Raw genomic sequence first — 22779 nt, 5'->3', positions numbered from 1 at the left:
TCTTACCACAAACGCCACGCCGCGAAGAACAAAAGCTGTTGCATATGGCAATATTGTATCTTCACAGCTGCTATTCAACATAGGAAATGCCATAGACAAACGGAATGACGTTAGTGTGTTGACCCGGGGATGAGATCGGGCCAAACTACGGTGTTTGACATTTCTTGTGTAGTACATATATAGGGGGAAATCTGAGTGCAATTGGCATATAAATTTGTAGACTGCCCAAGTTCGTATTAGTATTGTGACTGCCAAACAAAATTCCTATATTAAATCTCATCCTCATAATCATCTCCGCTCCGAACGTCTCTTTGACCAGGTCTGGATTTCGCATTGGTAGTAGAACTGAAAGTCGAGATCGACTGTGCAATGAGGTCATCCAGCATATCAGGGGGGATGTCGTATTCAGATCCTCGGACCACGATGGCATACACCGCTGGGATAGTTTTCAGTACTCGTTCACGAATGCCAGGTGATAGGGAAAACGCTACCGTCCTCAATCTTTTCCAGAGATTGTGAGGTTACAGCCTGTTTCTTGGATAACTCCCTCACGTACGGAGTAAAGCGTTCGAAATCTACTTATCCGCAATCACACCTTGGCATTGTAAGGATTCCATATCCTCTACACCCCGACTAAGGCTTCATAATAAGATTCAAGGACTTACGTCTCGACATCCGCGTGACTCACTGATGCGAAGAAGCATCACGCTTCGCGTCCGAGTCACGCGGACACATTCTCTTTCCTTACCCTCATCTTCTCGTTATTCTCAACGACCAGCTCGGTCCTTCACCCTCATTCATACTATACCCTGGACTCATCACCTAACTCTCTCTCGTCATTCTTTTAGTTTCACTCCTTTCGTCCCAAAAAGCAGTCAAAAACCTAACAGCTCTCGTCATTCCTGTGCACGGCGAGCTCCCTATTACTACCTTCATTCAAAAACTAACATACTTTAACTCATTTCCGTTACTCCTACCCTGTCAGGCTCAACGCCACCACTCTCCGTCTCATCAAACTCTCCCTTTCGTAATAACCAAGACCCTTACCTTTTCATAGATAAAATACGGCCTTGTAGACTCGTTTTGAACGTTGGTTGATTTCCCCGCTACAAGCTCGCGTCCGATCCTAAGAACAATCCTATCGCTTTGAGTTACGCCATTCCCTTATCGAACTCAATAGCAGCACTACACATTGGAGCCCACCGCGAGGGGAATTGTCTTAACACCCCTTCGCACTTCGAGTCGGATTCGCTGATCTTCACTGATCTTCTAGTCTGACTCGTCCCATACCCGGTCTCTGGACCACGCTTATCATAATTATTTCAAAGTATTATCACCCTAACGCGCAAATTCGCCTCGAGAAGCAGCCAACTGCGCTGGCTCCCAAGAAGAACAGATCCCGCGCAAACACCATTGACTCTCCTTCCGCCCCATCCTTAGCACAACCGACGATTCTCACCCTTCCCCAGACCCCAGTTCGCCACAGATCCGTTCATACAAACGCAGATACTTCGGAAGGACCAACTGAATCTTCACTATCGGACGACGATACTGTGGGACGACTCCTCCAAACAAATTCCCCATTCCCCGCCATCCCTCAGCCGACTTTCACCTTAAGACCAGCCGTATTCGAAGCAGAAACGCCCACTGCCCCTTCCCCGAACGAAGGCGCACCCCCAGCGAAATCCCTCCCTCCTATTCCCAGACCTGACTTCCTTCGCGCTCCAGTACCTCCGCCAAACACTCCCATCGCCAAAACCACCACGCTCCCTAGCGTCCAAAACACAGTCCCTACCGCAGCACCTCCCGCCTTACCGAATCCCTTTGCACATCCCGTTCCTAGCACCATTACCCTTCCTATCACCCAGGTCATAGCCCCTGCTGCACTCGTACCATCGCAACCATCACACATCACCATCTCCGCAGCACCTCCCACCTTATCGCACCCTTTTGCGCATCGTTTTCCCGCTACCTCGGTACTATCAAGCATGTCTAACCCGTCCAAAGGCATTAATGCCATGCCAGGGGCCAATTCTAGCAAAGCCCCCTCATTCAATGGTGAAACGTCAGAATTGTTGGAGTTCTTCGAGCTCTTCGAGGACTTAGCGGATGCTTGTGCACTTACTCCCGCAGAGAAGTGCAAAACTATCGTGCGATACGTCGACATTCCAACAAAACGATTCTGGGTGACACTGACAGGCTACGAGAGCAAAGACTTCGACGTTTTCAAGACCAGTATCTTAGCACAGTATTCGGGTGCTGCAAAGGGCCAACGCTACACTATACGCGATTTAGAGCGAATAGTGATCAGTAATGTCGACAATGATATTTCAACCGAGACGGAACTCCTACAATACTATAGGCAGTTCCGTCCCATAGCTCACTGGCTCGTCGTCAACGGGAAGATCTCAACACGGGAACGAGATCGATACTTTTGGCAAGGACTCCCTATGGTCACTCGGCGAGCTATCGACCGACGACTTGAGCTCAAGGACCCCAATTACTCGAGGACGGAGGCCACAGATTTTGAAGAAGTTCTCAAAGCAGGGCGTTTCGTATTCTCAGATGACGCTTTTGACGCAGACCTCAATGAGCCTATAGCGACCAGAATACGAACAATACGAGAAGGACGCACCGTACGAGCCAAGCCCTCGGCACTATGGGACTCAGACGAAGAAGAAGAGAGGAAGGAGATACGGAAGGAAGTACAGACGAAGCGAGTAGCATTCACGTCTCCTCCGAATCCTCCTGCCCCTGCTAAAACCACGATTGACGAAGTAGAAGCGCTAGCACGGAAGATGCACGGTCTCGACATCGGAGATGTTGCCTATTCAGGGTGTTACACCCGTCTCGTATGTCTAGCTCCCGCAGCAGCGCAGGCATGGGCCCCTCCCAAGTCACGACAGAACCTTGCCAACACGTCCGCACAACCTGCCTTATCGTACCTTCCGCTCCCACCCCTTCATTCGTCCTCAGGAAATTCGTCAACTCCAACGTGTTTTTTTTGCGGAGGACCGCACGTTATGCGCACTTGCTCGATAGCAGGAGAATATTTACGGGCAGGAAGAATCATCCGCGACGGACCATACTTTGCGTACCCAGATCGCTCGCGCATACGACGCTTCGGAAACGAGACTTTCAAACAAGTAATCGACTCTAGGTATGCTTCAGCACGCTCTCCTACTCCTGCGACAGGATCCAACTCCATTCCCCTTGAAACTCCTCACCAAGACCCCAAACCTCAAATCACTCCGTCAGAAATTCCTAGCTCAGCCTTCATCACTGAGTCGTATTTCTTGCAGTGTCACCCAGTGGTCGAGAACCATGCTGTGATAGTAACGGTCGAAGAAGAAACGGATGAGCAAGCAGCGGAAACACTTGCCATAACAAGGTCCAAGTCCAAAGCAGCAATCAACCCAGAAACTCAATCTATCACACCCCCTTCGTCATCGCACTCTGCTTCGATTCCGGCCTCCGCACAATCTACCAACCCTTCGTCCTCATCACGCGTCGCACCAATGGAAACTGTCAAAACCGCTACTAGTGAGACAAAGAAAGAACCGGCATTCAAGTACGAATCAAAGGCCGCTTCACCGGATGCAGCCAAACGTCTCTATGAAGCGATCCTCAATATGCCTGTCCAACACTTAACGGTATCCGATCTTCTGTCGATTAGTCCAGATCTGAGGAAGGAGGCAGTCGAGTACTCACGCACCCAACGAGTGCCAACGCCCGCGGCCGCGCGCCCTGAAAACGTGGTCACAACTAGTCTAACCAGCCCCCCACCCCTCCAAATCGAGCACGCAACACCCTTACGAGAAATTCGCGTCACGTTGAACGGGACACACTCTGAGTTAGGGTTGCTGGACGAAGGGTCAGAGATTGTCGTCATTCGAGAGGATGTCTGGAGGAAAACGAACGCGCCTATCAATCAAGACGTTCGCATGCACATGCAAACGGCAAATGGAGGATCTCAGGAGATGGCTGGATGCTTAGAGATGTTGGAAATAGACGTCGAGGGAATTAAGACATGGGCCCACGCGTATGTAGTACCAGACACTCCTTATCGATTACTCTTGGGACGACCATGGCAACGATTAGTCCGCCTCTCAAAAGCCGAGGACACTAATAATGTTCATGTCTCGGTGCACGATCCTATGGACCCGAATATCACCAGGACCGTCAAAACCACCCCTCGTCCTTGGCCTCATCCCTCCCTTGCCTTAACAGCGGCAGCACTTCTTTCCATACCCCCCCACTCATCCTCATCGGCCCTGCCTACCTCTTACTCCCCTCTAACCAGCTCGACGAACATTTACCATGCCATCAAATCGTTTGGTGACGTTATCGCTGGTTTCCCAACACAGCGTGGCCGAGAGAACAAGATCGAGAGAGCCAATGACCAGTATTGTGCGAATCTCGGCATGAAGATCAATGCCAAACTTGGAGGCGTTAATTCACTGCCAAATCCGAAGCTGGCTATCCTGCCGACCAATTCGACGGACATTTACCATGCTATCCCCGAATCTCGTCTCACCTTCTCCTCCTTCGCCGAATTCCTCCTCCAAGCGCATTTCGATATAGATCCCCTTCGCCGCTCCTTTGCCTATAAGAAAGTCGCTAACAAGGTCAGACCCGTCCCTACCACCATGCCAGCGCATGCGCGCATCATCCGTACCTTTCCAGAAGACCCTCTCTTGTCCCTTCCTCCCCTCACCCCCACACCCTCAGCATTCACTCCTGGCAAACGCCTCACGAAAGAACGTATGGACGACCTTGGCGTATTCTCAAACGAGTTCTTGTGGCCGGAAGAACGAAACCTCGCCGCGCAAGTCCTATCCAACAACGAGGTAGCTCTCGCTTGGGACGAAACGGAGAAAGGACGTTTCCGTGACGACTACTTCCCACCTGTCATTATTCCAACCATCGAACACACTCCCTGGGTTCATCGACAACCACCCATTCCCCCCGGCATTCGCGAAGAGGTCGTCAAACTCATTCAGTCGAAGATAGCGTCGGGAGTTTACGAAGCATCCAATAGCTCATATCAGTCGAGGTGGTTCTGCGTCGCAAAGAAAAATGGATCCGTACGTATTGTGCATGATCTTCAGCCCTTGAACGCAGTGACTGTCAAGGATGCCGCAACCATGCCCTATGTAGAATTATTCGCAGAGCAATGTGCAGGGCGCGCTATATATTCGATGATGGATCTCTTCGTTGGCTTCGACCACCGCGCGCTCGCCGAAGAATCGCGCGACATCACCACTTTCCAGACCCCCCTCGGCACCTTTCGTCTTACAGTGCTCCCTCAAGGTTGGACCGACTCTCCCGCTGTATTCCAAAACGACGTAGCATTTATTCTACAGGATGAGATAGAGATCGCCCCCAACTTTCAAGACGACGTGAACGTCTTAGGTCCTCGAACTCGATACGAAATGCCTGATGGATCCTACGAAGTCCTCCCACAGAACCCAGGTATCCGCAGATTCGTCTGGGAACATTGCCTTGACGCCAACAGAGTCCTCCATCGTCTCAAACATGCCGGCGCGACTGTCTCAGCAAAGAAACTATTCCTTTGCGTCCCACAAGTACTCGTTGTGGGGCAACTCTGTTCTTACAAAGGTCGCACCCCAGATACTGCGAAGATCGCCAAAATTCAACATTGGCCGCCTTGCAAAACCCGCACAGAAGTTCGAGCATTCCTGGGCACAGCGGGAACCATTCGCACCTGGATTAGAGACTACGCACGTATTACCCATCCCCTAACCAACCTCACTCGCGCAAACGTCCCTTTTGCATGGACTCCCGAGACGCAAGAGGCCATGGACGAGCTCAAATCAGCCATAATTGCTTCCCCCGCTATCCAACCTCTCGATTATCACTCTCCTAACGAAGTCATACTTGCGGTTGATTCCTCACACATCGCATGCGGTTGGATATTGTTGCAACTCGACAATGAAGGCCGTCGTCGTCCTGCTCGTTTCGGTTCAGTCACCTGGAACGAGCGAGAAAGCCGTTATTCACAGGCGAAAGTTGAGCTATATGGCCTATTTCGCGCCTTGCGTGCGGCCAAAGTATGGCTGATCGGACTCAGAACGTTCACAGTGGAAGTCGACGCCAAATATATTAAGGGTATGTTGAGTAACCCGGATGTTCACCCCAACGCCGCAATCAACAGGTGGATCGCGGGAATCTCCCTCTTCGATTTCAAACTCCGTCATGTTCCTGGAAAACGACATGCTGGTCCAGACGGTCTGTCTCGACGACCACGAGCAGATGAAGACCCCGACGAGGAAGCTTCGGAGGAGATAGATGAGAGCATCGATGAGACTCTGGACAGTGGGATATGGGTGGCAAAGGGAGTTGAGGAAGGAATTGTAGAGACGATAAAGAAAACGCTAGCCTTCACGACTCTAGTTCCCCCATCTATCGACACCAGGATCCCTTCAGACGACACCTCTCTACAGCGTGATAAAGATCTTCGCATCATCCTCTCATTCCTCGAGAATCTCTCGTTCCCCTCTACCTTATCAAATTCCGAACGCTCTCGACTCACCAAGCGTGCGCACCAGTTTTTCGCGCAAGGACATCGACTATGGCGGAAAGAATCTAATGGACGTCATCAGCTTGTGCTGTTTGACTCCGACCGTTTACGCATCCTCCACGACACTCACGATACACTCGGACACAAGGGTTTCTATTCTACTCGACGGACGATAGCAGACCGTTTTTGGTGGCCCTCTCTCGATACCGATCTCGCCTGGTATCTGAAAACTTGCCATCAATGTCAAATTCGGTCAAACGAGAAGGTCGTGCTCCCTCCTACTGTGTCAATCCCCGCTCCTCTCTTTCGCAAAGTTTTCACCGACTCTATGCACATGCCACCATCTCACGGCTATTCGTATGTCGTCCAAGCACGCTGTTCATTGACGAATTGGCCAGAGTTCCGGATGTTGAGGAAAGAGACGGGACGCACCTTGGGTGCATTCATCTTTGAAGAGATCTTATGCAGATGGGGAGGACTCGAGGAGATAGTAACTGATAACGGGACGCCCTTTGTCGCCGCGCTCGACTGGCTCGCTCAAAAGTACCATATCCGGCACATTCGGATTTCGGCATACAATTCAAAGGCCAACGGCGTTGTTGAACGGTCGCATCGTACCATACGCGATTCACTTGTCAAGGCCTGTAACGGTGACATTACTGAATGGCCCACTCTAGCTCACCACGTTTTTTGGGCTGATCGAGTCACCACGCGAAAATCCACAGGTCACAGCCCGTTTTTTATGGCACACGGCATCGAGCCTCTCCTTCCTTTCGATATCACCGAAGCTACTTTTCTCCTCCCCGATATCACATCTCAACTCTCCTCGGCAGATCTGATAGCCATACGCGGCCGTCAACTGGCCAAACGAGATAAAGATTTAGCCGTCATGCATGCTCGAGTACTCAAAAGTCGCATCGCATCTATCCGAAACTTCGAGCGTCGCTTTGCAAACACTATCCATGACTACGCATTCAAGCGTGGTGATCTCGTACTTATCCTCAACAAGAAGATCGAAGCGGCGTCGAACGCCAAGTGCAAACCACGGTACTTTGGACCAATGGTCGTCGTCTCGCGCTCCCAAGGAAGCTCGTACCAGCTTGCAGAGCTCGACGGCAGCATATCCAAACTCAAGTTCGCCGCCTTTCGTCTCATCCCATATCACCCTCGCTCCCCCTCATCCATTGAAGTCACGCAGTTCATCGACCCTCAAGCCCTCGCAGGAGTCAATGACGAGCAGTCTTAGATGCGTTCTTTCTATTTTTCTGCTCCCTCTCTCATTTTTTCTCTCTCCTTGAACCGTTCTATCTTATTACACATATTTTAGTTTTATTGTTGGAAGATCGACCGAGGGCGGTCGATATTCAAAGTAAGGAGGGGATGTAAGGATTCCATATCCTCTACACCCCGACTAAGGCTTCATAATAAGATTCAAGGACTTACGTCTCGACATCCGCGTGACTCACTGATGCGAAGAAGCATCACGCTTCGCGTCCGAGTCACGCGGACACATTCTCTTTCCTTACCCTCATCTTCTCGTTATTCTCAACGACCAGCTCGGTCCTTCACCCTCATTCATACTATACCCTGGACTCATCACCTAACTCTCTCTCGTCATTCTTTTAGTTTCACTCCTTTCGTCCCAAAAAGCAGTCAAAAACCTAACAGCTCTCGTCATTCCTGTGCACGGCGAGCTCCCTATTACTACCTTCATTCAAAAACTAACATACTTTAACTCATTTCCGTTACTCCTACCCTGTCAGGCTCAACGCCACCACTCTCCGTCTCATCAAACTCTCCCTTTCGTAATAACCAAGACCCTTACCTTTTCATAGATAAAATACGGCCTTGTAGACTCGTTTTGAACGTTGGTTGATTTCCCCGCTACAAGCTCGCGTCCGATCCTAAGAACAATCCTATCGCTTTGAGTTACGCCATTCCCTTATCGAACTCAATAGCAGCACTACAGCATGCTATTGTTAAGCTGATTGACTTGCCTGCTTTACATTGCCGGACGAATGCACACACTTCCCTGGCTCTGACGCGACCGCCCTTCTGAGCTATGCCAGATATTGCAAACCGCATGAGTTCGCCAGTGACATCAGACAAGCCCAGCAAGTAATCTTCCTTTGGAAGTGTAAAATACTAGGGTCATACCGTAGGGTGCAAATTTCAGCCATCCGGATATCATTCAGGTGTAGCATACGCACAGGTATGCCGTTCTCGTCAGAAAGGGAAAGTTGAACTTCCTCGTATGACACCAGAGTGCCATGCTCGAGGTAGTGAGCAAAACCCAGTGCTTCGATATACCTGAAGTCAAAGGCGTTCAACATATATGTCAACCAGTTTGTCATTTTAGAGCCCACTCTTGGAGGCCAGGTGATACTGCTCTTTGGTAGTGCCAGAACCGCTCGGCTTGTACCTCGAGCCTTATTTGCGCATATAACGCTTGCACTTCCTGAAGCTTTTCACGACCACGACGGACTACTCGTAGAGAGGGATTAGAATCATCATTAAATTCTTCTGTCATTGCTCGGTGGAGCAGGAAGATGACTTTCTTCGAAAGGTTTGTTGCATCTCGGCTGATCTACTGGAGTGGTCAGAATATTCAGCGAGACAGTTGATTCTTAAAGCCTAGAACCTTGATAAGTCGTTCTCTCCGGTCATGATGCTCATCTATCTCTTGTCGGAACTCATCAAACGCTTCAACGACACTTTCTCGATGGGTTCCCATTTAGAAAGTGTGACAATAAGGTGGGGAGGGCGGTCGAGCTCGAAGAATAAGGTTTAGCACATGATCGTAAAATAGGCAATTTGTGGTTGCAATGAGGTATTCTTAAACCGAATTTATATTGGCAACGTTGTCTGCCGTACCTAGGAACCACTGGCACAAATCTTGAGAAATAAATAAATATTTAATAATAATTCCAAGGCTCGGAGCTTGAATAAGTACGACCTTGCCAATGCATAATTAGTCATTGTTCATTGGCGCTCTTATCTTCGTACTTGATGGCTTTTGTACCAAAGCCTGGATGTCCTATGTGTGGGATCGTGGCCACTGCATTGGTGCATGCCCCCGGACAGTCCCCACGTTCACCCACTTCTCCAGACGCCCCAGCAGAGCCAGAAATACTCTGGAGAGACGAAAATTTCACAGCATACCGGGAGAAAGCTCATCCAGTATCTTCCACCGGTCATATAATCATAGCGTTTAAGTAAGTCTTCTATCTTCTATATCAGATGCCTCAAGCATTTTACCCTGATGGAATACCCCAGTCTTCACGTTCCATCGATATACACTCTGGTACGTAAATCTTTACTCCCCCGCGGCGAAGAGTCTGACCTGTTGGTTAGTCTTCCAGTGACTTGCCCCTTCTTGTCAATGTTAGAAACCTTGGCAGGAGGCTTTTGAGCATGTCGTCGCCGCCCTCTTCCCCTTTCTCACCGGTCAATAATTCCGCACCCTCGGCACCTCTACAACATGCTGAATCCCAATTTCGGATCGGCTTCATCACTCCACCTTTCAAGGACAACAAGATTCCTATCATAGATCATCTTCATGCACATGCCTATCTAGCCCCTGCCGATCTGCTTGGCTGGTGGAGAGGTGTTGCGTACGGTCCTCTCGCTTGGTATGCTATCGATGATTTGATTGCTGAAATTCGGTTGGATTTCTTTTTACGTATCGTGCCTCTTTCAAACTGATTATTTGCATTATTAGGGAGTCGGTCTCGAACAATCGCGTGAAATCTGGTTACGATAATCGGATAAATGCCCCGATAGACACGGTTCCCGAGGCAGGTGCGCGAACTGGTGCAGCCAATGGCGACGAATATGCCCCTTCGAGTCTGGCTATCCCTGACCTTGAGGATGGCCTCACGTCCCCAAATTCTTCTAATACATCCTTTCCCTTTAGTTCCAGCGGTCATATACCCCATTTGCCCGTATGATAGATCCTGAAGTGCTGGATACATAGCAAGTCCTCGGACTATAGTCACCCATCACAAACAATTGAACTTTTTGTATATCAAGTATTGTCATTGCTTTCTTTAGCCTACTTCTATACAACTCAATGTGTAAATATTCAATATCAACAGAGTGGCATGATCTGCAAAATAAATTTGGATTTCAAAGATCAAGCATCTGACAAGACATCATGATTGATGGAAATGCACGGATGAACAATAATCTGCACTTACAATACGATGATCCAGTCAGTAATGTCGACAGAGCTGCCAGCTGATCATCGGTAAATCGCCGGGAGTCTTCGTGCCAAGTGTCTTGATGGGTTTTCCTAAAATTGCTCGCGCACCTGTGGATAGTTGTCGAAATTGGAATCTGGAACGCTGAAGATCAACATATGCAGTCAAGCAAGTGAAGATTTGCTCACAGGATCATGTGTATGTTCCAGCATCACTGTCGTCAAGAGCCCTGGCATCCATTTCTCAATGGTGTACGGGAAACTGTCAATGAGGGCACATATGCCAATGATAGCGGCGTGCCGCTGACGAACAGCAGCATTGTAAACTAGCGATGTGCGATCGGGGAGTTGAACCTTTCCCGCCAGTTTGACGAATCGGTCCTAGACCAAAGAGTAGATAAAAATCGAAAGATGATGTGACTGCTGACCAACCTTCAAGGTCACAACACTGCGCCTCGGAGACAGTCGAAGTATTCCCGACAAGGTGCTGAACAAGAGTTAGAAGCGCTTTAAAGACAGGTTCTGAGACTCACGTCCCAACCATCTCTCGCACCTCCACGACTTCGTCGTCCAAGCATTGACACAATACCTGCAATTAGTTAGTGCAGGCGGGAGATAGATCAATAGAACTACTTACGTCCAGAATGTCATTGACTTCGCTTTCACTAATCAGAGGAAGTTGTCGAAAGTACAGAACTGGGTAATGTGATATCGTCAAGCACCAGACCAAAGTAGCAGCAACTCACCCTGTAGAATTGGTAGGGCCTTCAAGCGAACCTTCCACGACTACAAGAGTAAGTCTAGCACAGTTACGGCGTTGGTAGATGTCTTACTGGTGACGTCTGAATGGCGGAGAATATAGCACTCAATAAGGAGCCGATCATTGATCTTGGAGGGGCGACTCCGCACATGCGAACAAGGAGGACATTAGCGTGCCTTACTAGCTCCTCGTTATCATGCACTAAGGGGATGTTTTTAACATCGACTGGCATGTATCATCTACAACCGTACCTTCAGTGAAACGGAAAAGTTCAGGCTGAAAGAACCATAAATCATGACTTCCTCAGCAGCTGGTGATAGACTACGCACCATAAGAGGCAAAATATAGTCGAATGCAGATATAGCATCAGTACTGTGTACTGACAGGAATAACCATCGGCAAACGACGATCCCAACTCTGAGAATATTCAGCGGTCGCTTTGAAGAAGTGCACAACATCCCTTACCTGTCATAGGTTGACTGATAGGCTCTCACACCTGGTAGCCGCTCTTCTCTCCATACTCTGAAGTTGTCCACGAGTTCGAGAACTCTGCTTGTGTGATAGGTGCCACGTATGCCCATGATGTCTGCATCATCAGTCATTTCTCGACATGCCCGTACGAAAGCTTCGACATCGAGAGACGCTGGTTTGGGTTGCCACTATCCATCAAAGTCAGTGACCTATATATATAGCGGGATGTAGAAATCGCCAACCTTGATACCGTTGCAGAATGCCATCATCTCAGCAACATGAGATCTTACCTATTAGTACCCATTAGAATGCGTCAGTGAATCACAAATTAGAATGTGAAAGCACTGACATCATCGTGTTCACTGTGCACCTCGCGCCAAAATCGTTCCATGGTGCTGTCCGACCAAGATATGAATTTCCACTCTAATTCAGTGTAGAATGCCCGAAATAATGCTAGAACTTTGACGGATTCCAGGGATGATGGTCCGCTGTAGTCCATGCTCCTGAATTGTTCAACGATATGCTCAACAAGTGGTTGGAGTCGCCGCGGGTCTTTGTGATGGAACATGTACTAAAAGTCATTTAAATAGATGCACAAAGTTATAACCTCTCGGTCACACACCCCAATAAAGGAAGTCCAGATGGGTACAGTCTCTGTCTTCATGCTTTGACCTAGTGTCTTCTTGATGTAGGGAGTGAACCATTGCCAGATTCGATCTTGGGCCTCTTGTGGCCAGTGTTTAGAACCTGCAACAGTCAGCATACAAAAATTTACATCGGTAAGCTGCTCACCGTTCAAAACACCAGCCGCAAGTTCTGCCGCAGCCCTTTGCTTGTTCTTATCTTCGTCAGCTAGTAACATTTCTAGTTTGGGCTTCAACAGGTCCCAGGGCTCGTCACCCAATACTTGGACTATCTCGAAATTATGGAGGTTGATTGTGGACTAAGATCGGACTTACATATTGACTTGACACATGATATATGGTCTTGTACCACAGTGCTCTCATGGTTCTCTTCGGCGAAGTGTCCGGAAAGTTTCTTCCAGAAATCTGCATCAACTGTGATTTCACGTAGGCAAGATAAAGCCTCTGCGCTCGATGACTCCCATTCGAAGGTGCTTTCCGACTTATGAGGTGCTTTGTATGCTGCCAGTGTACCACTCCAGGAGAGCCACCCTTGGTGTAGTGTATCGCAATATATACTTCGATGGGGTGAGTACTTTTTAGCGCAACTCTACAAGGACCCACCTGTCGAGATCAAGAGTCTCCGAAGATCTAATAGGGACCCGTGACCTGAAATTGTTGAGTATCTCAGCGGTCGTCAGATATGACCCTTCAATAGGAATATTGCATCGTAGTGGGTTGATTGGGGAGAATAAAGCCAAAGCCGCCGGATTTCGACAGTACGATCGAAGCTTGATGTATCTGAGTGCTTTCATGATACCTCTTTGCGCATACTGGTACGTAGAGCAAGTCAGTTCGTGACTAATTCGATGTCAGTCATGGTCTCACATAACGCTAATATTCACAAAATGTCAGCGTCCTTACAAGGTCCTGGTAAACCACAGAAACGCACCATAGTAGGATTACTGTCACATACTTTCTCCAGGAAAAGACGAAGGTGACCAGGCGAAGTTGGGGTATCCCGGCGCAGCAGAGTGCGGAGGACCCTAACTGCCACTATCGCATAGCGCCAATGTGTGGTGGTGTCATCGGCAGTTTCGAGAACCGTTTGAGTCTGCTCAAGGCTTGGTGGTGAGACATATCGATAGGGATAGTATGTTACCTACCGCGAGATTATATCCTTGGTTCATCAAATGCACACGCTCGATGCGCTTCTCATGGGCCCGGACAGTGATGGAATCCTCTGACTTGCCAAACGACAAGCAGGCCTTCAAAGCAAATAAGGCTTCATCGAGGGCGTTATTCTTAACGTCATAGATGAGATTGCAAGGCTCCGAGAAACTAGCCAGACCTCGAAGTAGCTTAGAAAGATAACAAGAAGAGAAAGTGGTTTTCTTACATGTATCTGTTACAGTAGACACACAATTTTGGATAGAAGGCTACAAGAAGCTGTCACCCAGTTTGAAGAAGATCAAGAGGAAAAGTACCTTTTCATTATGATGGCACCCGAGGAGCTGCTGGATAAATTCTGGCACTAACGTCGGTTCTGAGACAGAATGGGTCTAGGTACTTCAAAAAAGACGTCCATATTACTCACCCGATATCGCAAATCGCCCTGAGAAGATGATTAGATGAAATTTATCACTGTCAAGAGGCATGGCTCACCAAATGATGATATATTCAATGTCCACAACGCTCCTTTCATGCGATCGTCATCAGTACCAGGCTGTAGGGCTTTGTACAATGCCGGAAGAGCTCGAAGACGAAGACCATCGTACACCTGCACACGTGACAATTATACGCCCGTGGTACCATTGAAATATATAGACACCTACTGAAGTTAAAGATTCAAGAAGGGACTGGCTTGATCTTAAACAAAAGGCTGAATCTTCATCAAGAGAAATGAACTAGAGTTCACTCACTGCCGCACTGTAGGTATGTGAGATTAATCAGAAGTATTCATGAAACATGAAACCAAGAACGATTGATTACCTGATGGATAATGCCACATTGACCATTCAACGACATCGTCCAGCAAGGAGTTCTCAAGCGGACCTCTAGCTCGCTCAATGGAGTTCCAGAATAGTCGAGAGGAATGATAAAATCTAGCACATATGCAGAATTAGGAAATCGAAGCAAGAAAGAAAAGTGAATAGAAGTTTACCGAGCTCTTCGAACAAACACTGCGCGCGGCCAAACCTTCTGTCCTGAATATTGACGAGCTACATCGATCTCCGAGTTGTATTGGTCGGAGTTTACATAGTAGCTGTGTGAAATGTTTGATAACGTCCACACAAGTAAAGTCACATTACAAACCTGTCCTTGCTGTCGCCGTACTCAAGCAAGTAAGTGCGAATTGAGCTGATCTTTAGAAGTGTGAAAAGTAAGTCATGAGATATTATAAGAGTACGTACAAGCATCTGTACAGCATCAACTGTGTTCTCCTCGCCTTGTCTTTGCAAAGACAGGGACGCTGTGTGCAAAAACTCCCCGAATCGACGCCGGAGTTTAGTAATGTACTTATACCGTGCATCTTGCGGGTCTGTGAGGCAGAAGCCAGAAGCCAGAGGCTCGACTGATGCAATCATTTCGGGAATTTCATTACTGCAGACAGGTTAGATAAACACAACATGCCACGGGTGCTAACATGACGTACATAATGTCACTTGAGGCGAGCATGGATTGCAACACGTCTGGTGATATAAACTCCTTAAAGAGCGTTGGAATTCCGGAGAACGCTTCTCGGACAAAACTGAGATAACTACTCGAGGGTATCAGTTTGTGGTTGATCGATTAGTCGCTGTAAACGCACCGACAAAAGTCATTCCTCCAAATGGCATCTCGAGACGCTTTGCTGCTTTTCAGTATAAGTTTAAAAGATGCTGCACAAACCCACAGGTTTCAAGCAACGAATCAAGCCGAGTCATCGCAGGTTCCACCAACTCGCGGAATAGTTGAAGCGAAAAGTCGATCTCTTCGGCACTTGGGACATGCCATGTGATCTACAGTGCTGAGTATATCATACCCTTCCAATTGTCAAATGTTGCGCACCTTGATCTCACCGGGCTCAAATAACTTCCCCCAGTATAAGTGATGGTTTCTCTGAAATTCTGCAGGTACTCAGCCAACGCATCTTGAAGAACAAGATGCGAACCTTCATCATTCCACTGTTCGGGGTTGACAAACTTGTTTTCGATCGGGTAAGTGTGAGTGAGTGTGATTAATGCGCTGGAGAGTAGCTTCCCACTCCAATTATACCCCCGTTTCGAGAAAGTTTTGTCGCGTAGCAAAGTTAACAATGACAAGAGTTCGCTCTTGTACGCGAGCAGCTAAAGTGACGTTAACTCACACCCGAGTAGCCGGTTTAGGATCACTAACTGCTGAACCGTCACTGTTCAGGTGTTTGTTAGCGCATACAAAGTACCTAGGAGAGAACACACTTATACACACAACCGCGCAGAATAGCGAGATCTATAATGTAACAATGATATTAGCGCTCGACACTGCTACAGTCAGAATGAAATCCTACTCCAGTGCAGAGTCGCATCCGATGGAAGCGGCAATGACGGAGATGTCGTCCTCACTGAGCTTGCACCATGTTCTATTTCTGTGCGGATGTTTGCCACACAGAATGGCAAGAACTTGGCCAAAGTCTTTTCGGGGTGGGCATTCGCAATGCATTCGACTAACTGGTGTATCGCACGGACAGCATTAGAACGAACATTTGTGCTTGCGTAATCGAAAATCATGTTGAGGACGAGGTCGAAAAGTGGATCGGATAAATGAACACAGATTTGACTGCATGCGCCAGTCACAGCGTCAACCACTTGTACTGAACAAACCTGGTCAGCTAATAGAAACATTTCATGGGAAATCAAGATACCTTCTGTAGTACCTCCGGCTGAACCATTCGGTCCTTCTTCCGGGAGATTCTCAAGTAGTTGGATAACGCGACGTATGAAGCTGGCTACCCAGCTCGCAAAACTGCCAGTGCTGTCTCTGAGAAGCGCATCCTCAGCTTCGTTAGATAACTTCAGTTCGATAGTATCCTCCACGCCATCATCTAGAGTAATTTGACCAGGGGAAATATCCATGTCAGAAGCATCTGAACCCTCCAAGGATGTTACGTCCCCAAACATGATATACTGTGACACTTCCGATAGAAATGTCGTCGTGCAAAGCTTATACATAAGGCATTAGACAGGGGAAGCATTTAGAGGGTTTAAATACCGTTTTAGTTGGGTCGTTCTGCATTTGACGAGAGTGAAAAAGTAGCGTTCAGATGAGACTAGGTACTTACGAGATCGATACCAGGTATAAGCAACTGCAAAATGGTGATCAAATGCTTAGCACCTGGATAATAAATATCTCGAGAAACGATTGCAGGAACAATAGAGCTCAGTGCTTTAATCACTGACAAGGTACGCTGGGTCTAAGGAACTGTGAGAAAGAAACAATCGATGACGGGAGCAGCGGTACCTCAACGAGAGCCTCTAGCGAAGGGATAGCTCGTTCCAGAATTGGCTGGAATACTAGGTCAGGCTCCATGCACGACATGGACTTCAGAGCGCTCTGGACATTTGAAACAGTGGAACTGTCCTGGGAGAAGACGGCAAGTAACACAACTGTCCGGAGGCACTTGACCAGTTCTCTTTTCATCTCTCGCGTGAGCCGGCGAGTCTGATCGGTAACCTAAATTTCTTCACTGATTAAAGAAATACAAATTACGTACCAGAGGTACCTTGCAGTCGGACAGTTGTTCTTCGTGCCAACCTTGCAACTTGTATGTTAGCATCACACTAATGAGCACTTGAACCTAAAAGGGACTCACGTTTGTTGAACTCGTACACAATGTACTTGACGAAGGCAGTGAGCTATATGACATGGTCAACAATTGCGGTGTCAACCAATAACTTAGCGGAAATTCAAGCCCGATGTGAATGAACGACGAACATCGGATGTCCAACTTCCAGAGTTGGTGGGGTGGAAAAAGTGCTCCGTAGAGGCAATGAGACGTGCAAGCGAATCCAGAGCTTTAGAACCACCTAAATATAGCTTCGATGGCTCCCACTTATGGAGCGGCACTGTGAGATATTCGCCTACAGGACCGCTGACATGGGGCGTGCTAACACCTGAAGTCACTGGTGTACACCACGGCGTAGACGCAGTAGAAGGAGGTGCAGAAGGACCATCAGGAGCCATAGAGTACACGATAAGTTTGGCAAGAGATGCTAAATGAGATGTCAGCGGAGCTGTTTCTGCTAGGGAAACCTTCTTACGGATACGCCAGTTTGCTTTGGGCAGCCTTCCAATTTCAAAACTGGAAGAAGTGTCGGCTGTAGGTCCCGTGGTGAGCGACCCAGCATCCTTCAGTGGAATTGCTACAAAAGGCACCGATAGTCAGTCAGCCTTGATTGAAGACGTAAATTATCAATAGCTGCCCACCCATCGAGGCAAGGCATTTGCACATAATAAGATGCCATTCGTGCTCAGTGAATATTCCAACTTCCTTATAGAGGCCAGACCACGTCTGTCCTGCATGGTAATCATCTTGTTTCCACTTCGGTCTGCCCTCATCTTCAGACTTTTCATCATCGAGAATATTATAAATGTGAGCAGGATCACTGATAGTTGGGTCCACATGCATTTCTGCGAGGCGTGACAGGAATTGCAACATCCTTTCATCGTACATGTAGGAGTTGATAGACTCCCACAAACGACATAACATAGGGAGATACGATTGAGGATGTGTCAATGGTAAGAAGGTCAGAAGATAGTACTGTGACGAAAGAACGCTCTGCAGGAAAGCTAAGGAACGTGTAGCTGTTTCTGTTGAAAAGTACTCACGTCTAGATTGGTCCCATTAAACCCTGGCAGGAAAGTGCTCAGCATCTCTTCAATGGCCGCGGGGTGGAAGAACCTCCTCGATATATCAGCGATGTAGCCCATACACCACGAGAGTTGGCTACGTTGACTGTTAGATAACACAAACATCGAAGAGTAAGCGTGACCTGCCTGTACTCGAATTGACGCCGAGTTAAAAACAAGTCTTCCCGAAGGATATCATAGATGGGCTTCCATGGAAGTCTCATGTCGTCAATGCTCAATTTATTTTTCGAATGAGTCAAATGTGCCAACCCATCCGCGCAGATGGCCATGACTTGCGTGGGCATACCAGGGGTCGTTGCAACATGAAAATACAGCTTCGCAAGACGAATGCGCTTCTCCTTCGGAAATGGATACTTGAGCATTTTCCAACTGCAATACCCGTAAGAAAATTTGTATTCCTGGGTTGATGATTACTGGCGCTCACTAAGTGATCATGCTGTCCCACTGGACAAGACCCGGTTCGAAGTCCTTTGCCTCTACGCATTGCGTTATACGCCTCAGGATAAAATCCAACATGTCCTGCATCCGAGCATTTGATTCAATTGCATATGGGAGGGAAGTCGCATAAAGCTTGAGCTTCTGCATATACCGGTCAGTTGCATGATTAATGTCGTCTGGAATTTCTGTCTGGCATATCTCAGGACCTGGATCATCCAAGGCCAGGCGAGAGATGTCTGGAATGATAGTCATAGTGTTCTGTTAACAATGTCAATGAAAGTAAATCGGAAGAGAAATAGTTGCCCGTTCAGAGAATGGAGAAATAAGAATTAGTCAGGGTTTGATCCATAACCGACGGTGTGCCAGTCCGCCGGATGTGCGACATTATCGCACCTTTCTCTGAACAGCACAAAATGTTTGATTGGTTTTAAGTGCGGGATAGGATAGCGGTAACGATGGATGTTATTATTACTGATGCTCAGGGCACATCTCTGATACAATAGAACTGCGACCGCTCGTCGTGATGTCGATCAGCATCAGTCCACAGCGACGCTAAAGGCCGCATCCTGAAATTCCTTCACAGCCTTTTCCCGCACCATCTCCCAGATGATATTCCGTTGTGCTCGAGTATCTCCAAGACCCTCCCTAATTTCCTGAAGACGCTCGACATACTCCCTCCCATCGTCTTGTAGCTCCCGCAAAGTTGCTAGAGACTTTTCTAGACTATCCTGCTGCATCTCCGGGGAAGCGAAATTGTGACGGATCAATCACAGGTGGACCATTGTCGGCATACGAAACCAGGAAAAGTTTATGAGCTGTTGGGGTAAGATCTGGAGCGCGTGCCACCCTACGTTCCTGCTCGTCTTCTTCGTCTTCGATATCTTCCTGCTCTTCCTGTTTCGGAATCACACGCTCCTCATCCAATTGTTTGTCCGGGTCTTCGCTGATAACTTGCCAGAGCCGCCCAAGAGCACGTCTCATGACCGCTTCTCCTTCAATAAGACTATTGGTAGCATATTCCAGTTCATCCAACAAACTTGACCGGAACGAATGCGTCACAGACTTATCCATGACAAATGAGGCGAAACTGAAATGCTGACTGATAGGCGGTGGATAGGGAGCAAGAAATGGTGGTGAAGGCGACCGCATATGGGGAAGGCAAGGTGGGGAGGGCGATCTTCTTTCGGGTAACAGACATTTAATGCGTTTACGGGCACGATCCTCAGCCTGTTTAGAGGTTAAGAGTGTCTAGAGTAAATAGCTTAGCTCACCTCCCAGTCGTCCATGCCAGGGCCCCACGCAGCCATTTTTCCTTTGCGAACCCATCTACTGTTTTTCCTCATCTTGTTTCCCCAGTTTCCGCCCACTATGCTGACTGTCAGGTCTTCATCATCTGAACTTACGCCTTGCGAGGGGTAATACCACGCGTTGTGATCATTGAGGACCAGCAGACTAAACAGGTCGTGAGAGCTCTAAAATGCACGCGTATTCGGGGCTAACCTCATTTCTTCATGAGCTCTTTTCGGTGCGCTTTGCATAGTATCTGCCGAACGTTGTGATAATAAACCAATATCATAAAATACTCTGGAGATTCGACAACAGCTTCGTCACGTGCAAGACGTGACTTGTCACGCTCAGTGTCACAGCTTCGGAAAGCTCCTCTGAATCTCTGATCATGAAGTCCGACGGCCCGCCTTGGCTTCATACGTAAAAAACTGTATAGTCCCTGGTCTTGAGGAGGGCTTCCGACTTCTGCGACAGGGAATGCAGATGCAGCACACTCCCCAAGGAATGAGAAGGACTATGTTATAACAACGGCTGTACCTGAGTGATATTCGCGCGAACGGTTTCATTTGGGAATCATCGCTGCTGAGTGTGCGCCGTGGTCACAAAATATGTAGATGTACATACATACATACACACACTACCAGCCTATCAACAAAGCGAAATCATGTCTCTTGCTTGTATCTCGTAATGAATGGAAAATTTGCCTGGGATTGTAGGATGACTCCGCTTACGACTCTGAGATTGTTCTCGTGCTTTGCGATCCTAGCGCAGCACCTTCCTTCCTTGCGACGCTTGCTTGCTCGAAGCTTTGCATTCCCTCTAGACCCCACCTAGACATCATTGCCTTGTCCTGCAGCAAGGTTGGCTGTCGTCAGCTACATGCAAACCTGAAAAATCAGAGATTTACCTCATCCCATGGAGAACCTTTGTCAATCATCAGCTAGCTGTTTGCACGTGAATTAAAGACACGTACATGGAGTGGTCAACATCTGTTCTCCCGTGAACACAGCATTAGCGCCAGCCATGAAACACATGGCCTGCTCAGATTCACTAAGCGTGTTTCTTCCCGCTGCAAGTCTGATTATTGTTCCTGGGAGAACAATACGCGCGGTGGCGATCGTCCGCAGTAAAGTATGATGAGCAACCCGCTTTAAAAATACGTCAGATGAAACATAGACACAAATGAAAGAAGCGCACTTCATTTCCTTCGAGTGGAGTGCCTGGTATTGGTACGAGTGCATTTACAGGAAAGGATTCTGGGTGTTCTGGCATACTTGTAGAAAAAAATCAAAAAGGTTATGAGTGACGGTCGAGGGGTCGAGCACGAACATACTTGGCAACTTCCTGAATCAAGCCGATGCGATCCGCATCCGACTCTCCAAGACCTAATATACCGCCGGAGCAGACACTTATTCCAGCATCTCGAACTGCACTAATCGTGCCCAGGCGCTCATCGTATGACCGCGTCGTGATGACCTAAGAAAGATGAAGGCAACAACTCCAAAAGATAATATTATGCACCAAACCTGCGGATAAAATTCACGCGACGTATCAAGATTATGATTGTATGCAGTGAGGCCGCTAGTCCATACAAATGTGAGATGAGTTGAACCTGAGAGATAGCAAATACATACGCCTCTTTCAACTGTTTTGCTTGCTCTGCAGTAAGCATGCCAAGAGTCGTGCAGACTTCCATCCCCATGCCCCGGACCTCTCGGACCATTTGAAGAATTCTTTCAAATCCTCTCTTGCGTCCTGCGAGGTCCCTCCATGCTGCACCCATACAAAACCTTGTGCTTCCATTCTCTTTGGCCTTTCGTGCTGCTTCGATGACAGGTTCGATATCAAGCAAACGTGAAGCCTTCGTCGGAGTGGAATATCTGGATGACTGAGAACAGTACGAGCCTGAGTAAATAGGTTAGACGAATGCAGCTTTATTATTCGATATCATAAGCTCCCTACAGTCCTCAGAACATCCACCAGCTATAATCTGACATTCAGTACACTGATAAAGGTGATAGAGCGGGAACAAAGCGCACTCTTGATATTCATAAGTGTGCATAGCTGGATCTTGCTAGGGTCATGATTCTGACGGTGGATGCTGCTCGCGCGGAAGACAAGGTCTAACAGAGGACTGTCGTAAATCTTTTGGATTTCTTGTCGCGTCCAGTCATGTCTTTGTGGTGCCGAACGGGATGTATGGGATACAGTTGCAAGCGATCTGCTGAATCTGGGAGCAGATAGCCGAAGAAATCCAGCACTGAAGTTCATGATGGATCGAAGGCAATTCGAGGGCAGGCCTAACTCGGAGGCGATGTATGTAGATTATCACGCGTATCGGTCTAGAGTTTGTTATCACCGAGACTCCACTATATGGGGAACTAGCATTCACCATTACATACTTTCAAGACACAGGACGATAATGACGTGTTAATATTGTTACAAGTTCGTGGCATAACGGACATGAGTGCCAGTGCGATACAAGTGATGCAGATTTTATAAAATATAAAGATATTTGGCTAGGTATCAGGGAGAAACATGTGTGAAGCTTGTGCAAAGCTGATTA

General features: G+C 48.0%; 6 protein-coding genes across 6 annotated transcripts; 1 reads left to right on the top strand and 5 right to left on the bottom strand.

The window, feature by feature from the left end:
- Positions 1–269: 269 nt before the first annotated feature.
- Positions 270–576, bottom strand: EDB93DRAFT_1079591 (uncharacterized protein; the record flags this gene model as incomplete). Its single annotated transcript, XM_041445470.1, has 2 exons — positions 270–436; positions 492–576. Coding segments are annotated over 2 exons (252 nt in total), but the record flags the coding sequence as incomplete, so codon positions are not given.
- A 7966-nt stretch (positions 577–8542) lies between these two features.
- Positions 8543–9245, bottom strand: EDB93DRAFT_1050737 (Translin; the record flags this gene model as incomplete). The annotated part of the gene is made up of 4 exons (XM_041444677.1): positions 8543–8689; positions 8755–8854; positions 8911–9131; positions 9186–9245. Coding segments are annotated over 4 exons (528 nt in total), but the record flags the coding sequence as incomplete, so codon positions are not given.
- Positions 9246–9499: 254 nt separating this feature from the next.
- EDB93DRAFT_1126986 (uncharacterized protein) lies at positions 9500–10641 on the top strand. Its single transcript, XM_041448765.1, has 4 exons — positions 9500–9759; positions 9821–9848; positions 9899–10209; positions 10266–10641. The coding sequence occupies exons 1-4, from the start codon at positions 9554–9556 to the stop codon at positions 10492–10494; spliced, it is 774 nt and encodes a 257-aa protein (XP_041310816.1). The 5' UTR covers positions 9500–9553; the 3' UTR covers positions 10495–10641.
- A 31-nt stretch (positions 10642–10672) lies between these two features.
- On the bottom strand, positions 10673–19178 carry EDB93DRAFT_1079366 (uncharacterized protein; the record flags this gene model as incomplete). Its single annotated transcript, XM_041445450.1, has 43 exons — positions 10673–10882; positions 10935–11126; positions 11178–11232; positions 11279–11334; positions 11383–11441; positions 11492–11531; positions 11579–11706; positions 11757–11781; positions 11835–11922; positions 11971–12164; positions 12219–12266; positions 12326–12547; positions 12599–12723; positions 12769–12888; positions 12936–13209; positions 13262–13432; positions 13552–13713; positions 13766–13950; positions 13999–14038; positions 14087–14145; positions 14265–14379; positions 14575–14704; positions 14764–14865; positions 14916–14965; positions 15014–15203; positions 15256–15360; positions 15492–15601; positions 15651–15709; positions 15754–15928; positions 16036–16070; positions 16129–16431; positions 16483–16780; positions 16830–16847; positions 16900–17031; positions 17079–17279; positions 17332–17372; positions 17431–17473; positions 17553–17830; positions 17879–17980; positions 18045–18396; positions 18447–18573; positions 18621–18857; positions 18913–19178. The coding sequence occupies 43 exons, from the start codon at positions 19176–19178 to the stop codon at positions 10673–10675; spliced, it is 5922 nt and encodes a 1973-aa protein (XP_041310815.1).
- Positions 19179–19462: 284 nt separating this feature from the next.
- On the bottom strand, positions 19463–20464 carry EDB93DRAFT_1238808 (uncharacterized protein; the record flags this gene model as incomplete). Its single annotated transcript, XM_041451566.1, has 4 exons — positions 19463–19663; positions 19698–20153; positions 20198–20378; positions 20427–20464. 4 exons carry the CDS (start codon positions 20462–20464, stop codon positions 19463–19465), a joined length of 876 nt encoding a protein of 291 aa, XP_041310814.1.
- A 395-nt stretch (positions 20465–20859) lies between these two features.
- On the bottom strand, positions 20860–22577 carry EDB93DRAFT_913942 (biotin synthase). The gene is made up of 9 exons (XM_041457934.1): positions 22253–22577; positions 22176–22196; positions 21848–22118; positions 21740–21794; positions 21547–21689; positions 21411–21486; positions 21187–21361; positions 21121–21137; positions 20860–21063 (listed from the first exon to the last, which is right to left on the bottom strand). The coding sequence occupies exons 1-9, from the start codon at positions 22482–22484 to the stop codon at positions 20941–20943; spliced, it is 1113 nt and encodes a 370-aa protein (XP_041310813.1). The 5' UTR covers positions 22485–22577; the 3' UTR covers positions 20860–20940.
- Between the last annotated feature and the right edge of the window lie 202 nt (positions 22578–22779).

The sequence above is a fragment of the Suillus bovinus genome, assembly GCF_016758785.1.
Source record: "Suillus bovinus strain UH-Sbo-P2 chromosome Unknown EDB93scaffold_9, whole genome shotgun sequence".
Taxonomy (NCBI): domain Eukaryota; kingdom Fungi; phylum Basidiomycota; class Agaricomycetes; order Boletales; family Suillaceae; genus Suillus; species Suillus bovinus.
This window is presented reverse-complemented; position numbering and strand designations above follow the sequence as displayed.